We start from the raw sequence: 9,790 nt of genomic DNA, 5'->3' as shown, positions 1-9,790 counted from the left end.
TGTGTGTGTGTGTGTGTAGGTCCAAGGTGTTTCTTGTCTTCTGCACAGAGTTAACTTATAAACGCTCCAGCCTGTGACCCTGACAAAGACAAAGACAATAAACAACCTCTTCCTTCTGCTCTACAGAAATGTGAGTAAAATGTGGTGGATGAAATTATCTTATCAAACAAATCATCCAGGAACTATTTTGCTCAACACATACACTGAGCACTGATATTGAAGACATGTTTTATGTTTGAACTATCTAAAGTTAGTTTACCCACTATCACTGTCAGTGGGGCAGAACAGGTGCTTACTGACACAGCAACTACTGCCATGTTCTGTGCTTTTATTAAGTTAATGTTAGTATTAGTCAACAAGCTTGAATCCAGGCTGAGAAACTCGGACTTCTTCACAGTAAAAGTCTGACTGTATTACCCGCCTAACCCCACTTTGTGTCTTTCATGTATTAACACAAACACCCAACTCAGCACAACTAGCTACACACAACATGGAAACAAATGTTACAACGTCAGAAACTCTTTATACTGACGTCAAACTCACGTCGTATATTAACTTACTTACGTTGGCAACTCTAAAATGCCAACGTTGATAAAAGCCCTTTACTCGGACTAAAACGTTAAATGGTTAACGGCAGTTAGTAACGTTCATTATGCTAACGTTAGCTGCTATCTTGTGTTTGCTATGCTAACGTTAGCGCCAACTATCCGTTTGGTCGGTTGGACAGATGGAGGTCAATGGTGAGGACTTTCTCATTAACGAAACGAGTTCGCATTATTGTTATCGAACGGGGACATTTTAACTTACCATTTTTGACAAATTAACAAATGCTACATGTCCCAGTGCTGTCTTCAGCTAGCAAACATTAGCTATCGCGGGCTATGTTTCGTTTCTATAGTAACTGTAGTGACAAGCCAAGGTGCGTTCAAGTGCATTCACCGTGTACAGTGTACATGGGACTCGTTTCTGGCTATAGCAAGAAAAGTTAACCACTTCAGTCATTAACAGCAAAGAAACATGCTTACTGAAAAACAGATTTCAAAAATAATATGAAGTATACAACATAAAATATAGTTTTCACACACGTAAGAAGTCACCACCCAAATGGGTAGGCAAACGTGAATATGAATATAATATGAAGGTAGGTGAGGGGTAAATGTTGATATCTCGTAAAAACTGCAAAATTACATGATGCTGTTAGCTTTGTTCAAGTGGCCATTTTACATTTCAGGGTAGAAAATTACAAGAACTGATTGATTCAGGTGCTGGGCTGAGCGTATATATAACCCTACACACCTTCTGATTCTACCTATCTGCGCTGTTATTGTTTTATGCGCCATCTAGTGGTGATATTGTGGAGGTCGGAATCACCCCGATTTCTCAAATTTCGAGCGGCTTTAAACACAACGTTTGACTCTTCTCTGTCACCCGGAACAACAACAGTCTGAAAAGTGACACGGAGTATTTCATGTGCATCTGAAATAGTTTAATTTAGGTTGTAGCGTTAGGTTTTTTTAAAGCAGGCTATGTTAACAGTTGTATGCCCTCTTCTGTATGCGTTTAGAGTGAACAGGACATAACTTCAGTGCCTCTTGAAACTGTTCTCCATGGGTTCCCCTGCTCGGCTGAGACCTTACATGAATGATAATGGACCTTTAATCTTGGATGGCGGACTAGCAACTGAACTGGAAGCGCAAGGAGCTCATTTACAGGTAACACATAAAACAATACAGTCACCTGATTCACTGCATTAACTGTCTCTCTCTTCTGTCAGTCAGCATTGGTTTCTCATTTAAATTCTCATGGCCCAGCACGTATGCTTCACTGCACAGCTTCATGTAATGAGAGCCATTGAACTGTACATGTATTTTATTGGCTAAGACCAGACATAGGTACCATCATCATATCCCTAATATTCAAACTGGACATGGGGAATTTATCTAAATGTAACTTGGCCAACTCTTTATTTATGATTTTATGTGGGGGTGCATTTATGAACAACACTGAAACTGCCTTAGACTCATTGACCATGATCTTGGGTCGCATGATAAGACACTGGATTTCAGACAGTTGCACAAAACCCTGTAGGTCAAATAAGTGTGTTTCCATGGTAACAATCAATGACAGTGGTTAGAAACTGAAGAAAAAAGGAAAGCATGACTTATAGTTTGTGGTGAAATGAACAGTGGGAATGGCAGTGGTGGCAGATGTATTCACTTAAATAAAGTAAAGCAAAAGTAACAATACCAATACCACAATTCTCTGTATTTCGCAATAATATGAATAAACTGCTTATATTTTTATGTTAATATTTTGGAACAGAAGAAAAATAAAGCAAATAAATTCAAAGGTGGCTCACTTATAAAAAAGAATTCCATGTCTTGGTCCATTGGTCCAAGACATTTAACTATGAGTAAACATCTTATTGGAGAAACTGAGATCAGTATTTCTCTCTCAGTCAAACACATCCAGATTTTAAAAGCTAAAACTGAAACGTCTGTGTGTGTGTGTGTGTCTTACACACGTAGGGTGATCCTTTGTGGAGCGCCAGGCTTTTGCATACTAATCCCCAGGCCATACGAGATGCTCATTACAGGTAGGTCCATGCAAAATATTCCAACTACTATTTTGATCATCTTTAAGGTTTTTTCAAGCAAATATGCCAATCATTCTCCAGTTCAGCATTATTTTATGTGGGGGTATATATATATGCAATGTATCAACAGGTTTCTCCTCAGTGGGGCTGATGTCATCACAACAGCTACATACCAGGCCAGTGTTACAGGATTCATCAGTCACCTGGACCTAAGCTCTGAATGTGCCAGAGAGCTGCTGATGTCAGGAGTTCAACTGGCCAAAGAGACAGCAGAGAGATTTGTCTCTGACAGTCGTCCAGCAGGTACAGACATATCTTTGATATCACTGAAGGTGTGAAACACTGTGTCTCTGTTAACTATGATGCTATTTCATTGGGTTTATTTATTTGTTTATAAGGGCAGAGATGTCCCTTGGTGGCAGGCTCTGTTGGACCGTACGGGGCCTTTCTGCTCAACGGCTCCGAGTACACAGGGGCCTATGCACAGGATATGACTGTTGAAGTGAGTGGCCCCCAGCTGCTCACACTGGTTACTCATGCTGTATGAAGGTGACAGACAGAAAATAAAAACATGGTAACAGTCCTTTACTGCAGAATAAAGTGGTCTCGTGTCTTTCTTCTCTTCCAAGGATCTTAAAGTTTGGCACCGGCCGCAGGTGGACTGCTTAGCGGCAGCAGGAGCTGATCTCATTGCTTTTGAGACAATCCCAAGTATCAAAGAGGCGGAGGCTCTGGTTGAGCTGCTCAGAGAGTTCCCCAACTCTAAAGCCTGGCTCGCCTTCTCTTGTAAGGTAACCACTGCTGATGAACTGTAGAACAGATGTCCATGCATTGTGCAGTGTATAAAGTGACTCATGCTTTGTACTATATGCTGTCAGGATGGGAAGTGTATATCAGATGGCAGCCTGTTCACTGACGCAGTGCAGATTACTAATAGATCCCCACAGCTGGTCGCTGTAGGACTCAACTGCTGCTCGCCAGCGCTGGTGGAGCCGCTGCTGGACTCTGCCGGGTCACTGCTAAGCCCAGACATGAGCTGGGTGGTGTACCCCAACAGTGGAGAGGAGTGGAACAGTAAGCAGGGGTGAGTCAAGTTTTAATGGTAAAGACACAGCTTCAACAACCCCTGTGGCATGTCAAACTCTCCTTTAATAAAATACTGTAAGTCTTTAGCTCATTTATTGTAAGTCACCATTAAAAAGAGGGCCAGAAAGACCAGATCCTACTTAACAAGACCCATCTCTTGTTCAGAAGTGTTGTTCATCTTTCTGTATTTTCCAACTATTTGTGGTAATGTGTAACTACAGTACATAATATAATGGTTGTATGGGAGTTTTTAGATGGAAAAGCAACAATTATTTAACTGCTATAGTTACAAGTTACTTTGCAGATTAAGAGAAATACATATGATCCCTTTATATGATACAGTTCTATCAATTAAATTGCTCACAGTATATAAAGTAGTAAAATCAGCCCCACCTACACCATTTTAAATGCATCGAGTTAATGATGACCCAATAATATATAACATTATATAAGGAGTACTTTACCTTTAAGTACATTTATTTGATATAGTGTTGTACTTCGTAAGAGTAAACTTTTGAATGCAGGACTTTTACTTGTAATGCAGGAATATTTTTCAGTGTGGTATTGCTACTTTTGTCTGAATACCGCTACCGACTGTTTTCTTTCACCTTACGAAGGTGGCTAACATCAGAGAAAGCTTCAGCATTAATACCTGAACTCAGCCGTACGTGGATGAAGCAAGGTGCTGCTTTGATAGGTAAGGTGATCTGTTTTCTCCTCCATTAACCTTTGCTGTTTTTCTGTATTTTCTCTGATCAGTCTCTGTTTGTCCATCAGGAGGATGCTGCCGTATCGGCCCCGCTCACATAGCAGAGTTACGACAACAGTTAAAAGGAAGTTCTCCAGCCTCTGCAGTGTGACTGGACTGAAAATGTAATCGTTTGATTGTTGTGAAGAAAGACGTCTGTTCCAGGAGTTTATAAAAATCTTAGTTTATTGGAAAATAAATAAATAAAGCACTACATCAAAGGACACAATGACATTTGTGTGGATCAAAGACAAATGGCAAAGGTGCAAACAGAGTAGTGAGAACAAATTGTGGCTGTATATAAACATGAAATCAAACCATGCAGTCTTCACTTTCTGTGGTTTCACATTTTAAACGGTTCTGAGGGATTGAGGGATTCCACTATCACTTCTGTACAGCTCCCGTCTCTTAAAAACTGGGATCATCTACGCGACAGTGTCACTGTAGGTTTCACAAAGCACAACAAAATGTCAGCTGCTTTCACAACACTTGAACTGGACAGCATTTCCACTGAACTAACCACTGTACGTCAGGCGCAAAACAAGCCCACTTACCTGTACAATGAATTATGGGAGGTGTGTCATCTTGGAACAAAATTTACAGCAAAGTCGTGTGTTTTCTCGACAGCACTAGTTGATTATAATGTGCACTCTGCAGAGGGTTTAAGATGAGGTGATATAACTACAATTAAATCAAGAGAAATGTGTATATGATATGTAGTGTCAAGTCTTAATCTGCCGCTTTTAGTATAACACAGGGATAGACAAAATAACAGAAACACCTTACAATACAGTGGCCGTGAAGTTGTAACCACTCAATAAAGCTCATGTTGCACTTCACTTCTTAAAAAAGCTCATTTTTGAGGCCGTAGTTGGATGTGCTGTTAGGAAAATGCCCCGTTCCCTGTGCACTTCATGTCATGACTTTCCCCTTTCATTCACATAACACACTTAACTCTTGCTTGCAACTGATGCATTAGCAACATAACAGCAAGTCGGCTGTATTGAAAACATATAAACAGTTTATAGACTGACTGATGCACTGCTGCCGTTTAATGTGGCCCATTTGTGTAGCTGCCGTTGTTATTGATTTATAGTAGTTGTTGGTGTATCATCTGATGACAGCATAATAAAAAGTTTCAGTCGGCAGACCCTCACCAACACGAACTTTAACAGAATACTTGAATGAAAGAATTGGAAACTACAACATGGCCCCAAAAATGATGGTTGAGTTGCATCTGCATCGAACAGTCTTAAAAAACATTCATTCTCCAATATTAAAGTGTAGGTCTAATGATGTTCTATAATTTTCTTATGTTCAACCAACCAATCCCATGAAAAGACATCAATGAATTGATCATATTAGCAGGTATCTTTGTATCCAAAACCCGATATATCTTATTCCTCTGTGTAACAGAGCTATTGTTTCAAAAACTTCAAAACAATCCAGTGAGGCAGTTCCTTCATTACAGTAAACATGAGCACTGTAGTTTCAGTTAATCGCACATACACTGTCCCGCTGCCGTAAATACACACTGCTGCACCAAATGTGTATTAATCCACCGGTAAAAATAGTCCCCAACATATATACTATTTACTCCTGTTCAAGTAACATTCGTTAAAAACAACATTGCCCAGCTGTATTGCGCCTTTTTTAAAGCAGCTATAATCGATAATTTTATCGATCGATCACAGTGTATTTAATGACAATGAAAACAACATGGAATGGGGTTGCTTGTAGTGATGAACCTAAAGAGAATTATTATCCACAACAGCAGCTCTCCTCAGCTTTACAGAGCTTTACAGTGAGTTTCACTAGATACTTTTAACTAGCAGGCAGCTGTTTGCAAACAGCCCAATGTACGCTACCTGCTCAGCACCAAACTGGATGATATTGGATGCTAATATTGCTTCGTAACTGCTGGATGTTTGGCTAACAAGTTCACTTGTTTCCGCTGCCCCCCAGTGACTAAAAACTGTTATTGCAGTAGTAACAAATGGGCTTTGGGCTGAGTGCCTCAGACAGGGTAAAGGGTTTAGAAAGTACTGAGAGTCTAACACGTTTTTTACGTCTTTTCATGGGATTTGTTGGCAGTAAAATATAGAAGAACTTATCCTTTTAAAATGTATCTTAGGGCTACTGTACTGTATTGTAATGTCTGTTATTTTTTGCCCCCCCTCCTCATTTGTTCCAATAAACCTTTTCAGTCTGTGATGTCTTCTTCAAGGTCGCTGTCAGGGGAGCTCCTCTGTCTGTACTCTGCAGTGTTAGACTGGCGTTTCCAGCTGGTGTCTTTCTGACTGCCCATACTGTGTGAGCGTCCCAGGTAGGCCAGGCGCTTGGATGACGTCCTGTCCTCCGTTTCGTCTGCGACGCTCCCGTGGGCCCGCTCAGCACCGGAGTGGTGGAACTCATGGCGCAGGTTCTCCAGGTTTAGAGCCCAGGGGCCGAGCTTCTGCCAGTTCACCCTCTGGAAGGCCATGATGCAGTGCAGGTTGCCGCCCACCTGTGAGCCAGGGAACGCTCTTTCAGTTAGCCTCTGACCCAGAAAGGTTAACATAATCAGTGATATTTTAAATAACAGGTGCAAGGTGGGGAACCTTTTTGGTCTTGCGGCGCTGAATCCCCCTCTCAGTGTGACGAATGTCAAGGTATTCTGGATTCTGCGTGTTGAGATCAGTCACAATGTCCAGCCATCTGAAAACAGAGGCTTCCTGTTAAACAGCTCAGCTACAGCACATGATCGAATATGGCAGACTGAATCATAAAGCTTACTTTTTACAGTGAATAGCTGGGTGCTTCCTACTGGGCTCACCAATAAGGATCCAGTACTCCATTTCATTTGTTGGTAGAGGGCCCCTTTACACAAAAAGGAACAACAGCCACCAATTTAAACGATTGAAATGATTCGCCAATTAATCAATTAGTACATCAACAGAAACATAATCAAATATTTTGATAACTGATTAGTCATTTTAGCCAATTTACAGAAAAAACTCTTTGTGTTTCTGTTTCTCCATTTTACATCATTGCAATATTGGGATTTTAACTTTTAGTTAGTTATTACATTTACAAACATCACTTTGGACTCAGTTCTTATGTTTCACAGACAACACAGACTACTTTCAATAAATAAAAATTAACCAGGAAACTACTCGATAATAATCAACTGAAGCTGCAGTAATGTGACCTACCTATATGCCTTTGCTGCTTTGAGTGGCGTGGCTTCAAAGCCCACTGGGCAGAAGTAGTGGTTCTGGCAGTGGTAAATGTAGGCCATAGACTCATCCTTCAGCCCTTGTGTCAGTTTCATCAATGCTCCTTCAGCTAAAAACACCAGAGTGGTTATCACTTCTGTTTGACGTCTTCATGAACAGACATGCAGTTGAGTCTGACAGCTGAGGGACTCACCTGTTTCTCCTGCTGTCTTGTGTTTTCCATGTGGTTTGTACAGAATGTAGGAGCAGCCTCGCACTCTGAAGTTGTCGTTGATTTGTCGGAACCACCTGTAAGGAAAATTGACTGATTACTGAGCTGCATACATTTCGGTTGATGTGGTTATTTAAAAAAAGGCGCGAAGCTGAGTGTACCGCATCAGTGTAGCATTTCCAGTGAAAGGACCGAACTTGATTTCTTCAAATGGCGGCTGAAACCCCAGAATATGCAGAGCCTCCTCCTGAGAGATGGGTGGAAGGCTAGCAAAGCAAATAAATATACACTTAGTCTCAGGAGCTGTATCTTTACGTGAAGTGACAACATTACGCGTCGCTCACCTTCCTGCACCCAGAGTGCTGTACAAGAAATTCCAGCAGGACACCAATGAGGAGATTCCACACGAAGTCTTGTACTGTGGCCGACTGATGCAGTACCTGGAGCAGAAAATAACCCTCAGAATACATTATATTGCATTGAAAATGTGCTCCTGCTCCCTGATGTGAAGCTCGCGTCACTGGGTCTGCCTTTAAAACTTTTGAGGCACTAAATATAACATTACCATCTTCTGAGGTCGAGCACTTTTCTCTGTTTGATCTCCTCCAGTGAGGCATGAGAAGGGACGTCTTGAAGATTTCGGCTGGGTCTGTCTGATGACTTCATCTTCTTGGTGCTGCTCTTCTTCACATTGCCTGAAATACAACATTAGTTAACACAATCATCAAACCGGAGTTCAGCAATCAAATGGGAGACATATGATCTAAACATGTGATGCTATTTAAAACAGGAATGGCAGCTTTGGGTGAAAATCATAGCACATGAGTGAACAGCCACTTACAGATTGTACACGTATAACAGGCTTCTATAATAATGTCGTTCTTACTTGTTCTTGTTTTTCTGGTGAGCACAGCATTGAAGTCTGTGGTATCAATCTCCCAGGCCAAAATAGGCTTACTGTGGCCAGAGGACACTTCCACCATGTCCCAGTCCCCATCTGATCCCACAAGGGCCTCTCCTGGCTGGCCTGTGCTCAAGTCAGCTGATGATGGCCCATCACCCTGCTTGTTCGGGACCACATCCCTGGCTGTGTTCGGGGGGCAGTACACAGAGGCAGCCTGGTTGAGAAGGGCATAATCGGAGCAGACTGTGTAGAACTTCTCACGGGAGTGTGTGACCGGACAGGTCCACGGCAGGTGGAGCTCGGCACTCGAAGCCCTCCTCACTCTGGCAGCGTCCCGGGCGAGGGAGCTGATCAGACTGCGTTCCTCCTCCCCATCGGTGGGCCTGGGCAACCCCGATGGTTCTGCTGGCCCAGAAAGGTTTGCTCCTTGACCTTCTGATGTATTAGGCATTGAACAGCCACTTATATGATGGATGGCAGAATTAGCTGAGGCTGGCTGTGGGGCTGGAGGATGAAAGGACAGGCATGTTTTAGAGACACTACACAGATATGAAAGGAAGATGGAGGTGCTGTGATAGAGACCCAGCACTGTGGATCACATAAACAGTCTTTATTCAACGTTATTCAGTCCCAGCCCTGCATGTCATTGATTCAACTTACAGCGACATTAGACGGGATCACACAACACTACCTTTAACCTATAATAAGTCGCCTATTCTAAAGACAGGCTGCAGGGTTATTGAACATGAACTCTCAGCTGTACAGCCGATAAACGCGAGACGGACACACTGTATCTGGATCACTGTTGGATGGTAGTTAGCAGACGTAAACACGCCCAGCTGTTACGTTGTTTTCTTTCACCATACCTTGTGCAATGTCTTAAGACCAAACGGGACTGGACCTTTGCACAACGCCAGACTATCCACACATCAGTAAACCCAGCTGCACATTAGGGGGACATGTTAAACACCAACGATAAGGATCCCGGACCGTCGTCCTGCCGACCCGAGTCTTCTTCCTGTGCAGG

The 9,790-nt window shown here is 42.3% G+C and overlaps 3 protein-coding genes across 4 annotated transcripts in view; 1 reads left to right on the top strand and 2 right to left on the bottom strand.

The window, feature by feature from the left end:
* The window catches only part of nme7 (NME/NM23 family member 7), a 20,136-nt gene extending 19,203 nt beyond the window's left edge, over nt 1-933 (bottom strand). Inside the window, exon 1 of the mRNA XM_035654047.1 lies at nt 808-933. Within this exon, the coding sequence (XP_035509940.1) occupies nt 808-810 (3 nt within the window). The 5' untranslated portion in view covers nt 811-933. The remainder of the gene's footprint in view (nt 1-807) is intronic.
* zgc:172121 (uncharacterized protein LOC337599 homolog) lies at nt 1-5,269 on the top strand. 2 transcript variants are annotated; one of them, XM_035654049.1, is made up of 9 exons: nt 1-130; nt 1,565-1,712; nt 2,529-2,596; nt 2,727-2,899; nt 2,995-3,098; nt 3,226-3,387; nt 3,475-3,680; nt 4,300-4,379; nt 4,460-5,269. In XM_035654049.1, the coding sequence occupies exons 2-9, from the start codon at nt 1,608-1,610 to the stop codon at nt 4,540-4,542; spliced, it is 981 nt and encodes a 326-aa protein (XP_035509942.1). In that variant the 5' UTR covers nt 1-130; nt 1,565-1,607; the 3' UTR covers nt 4,543-5,269. The 2 variants fall into 2 exon arrangements, with proteins under 2 accessions (XP_035509942.1, XP_035509941.1); XM_035654048.1 differs by lacking the exon at nt 1-130 and having other exon boundaries at nt 1,428-1,712.
* Nucleotides 5,270-5,411: 142 nt separating this feature from the next.
* Nucleotides 5,412-9,789, bottom strand: LOC118322380 (basic immunoglobulin-like variable motif-containing protein). Its single transcript, XM_035654046.1, has 10 exons — nt 9,630-9,789; nt 8,746-9,267; nt 8,425-8,554; nt 8,204-8,299; nt 8,021-8,125; nt 7,842-7,936; nt 7,625-7,757; nt 7,206-7,289; nt 7,031-7,127; nt 5,412-6,936 (listed from the first exon to the last, which is right to left on the bottom strand). Exons 2-10 carry the CDS (start codon nt 9,212-9,214, stop codon nt 6,634-6,636), a joined length of 1,512 nt encoding a protein of 503 aa, XP_035509939.1. The 5' UTR covers nt 9,215-9,267; nt 9,630-9,789; the 3' UTR covers nt 5,412-6,633.
* Between the last annotated feature and the right edge of the window lies 1 nt (nt 9,790).

Source organism: Morone saxatilis, unplaced genomic scaffold (assembly GCF_004916995.1).
Source record: "Morone saxatilis isolate NCDOM2014 unplaced genomic scaffold, NCSU_SB_2.0 Contig12, whole genome shotgun sequence".
Lineage (NCBI taxonomy): Eukaryota > Metazoa > Chordata > Actinopteri > Moronidae > Morone > Morone saxatilis.
The sequence above is the reverse complement of the archived record's forward strand: the minus strand, read 5'-3'. Positions and strand labels throughout refer to the sequence as shown.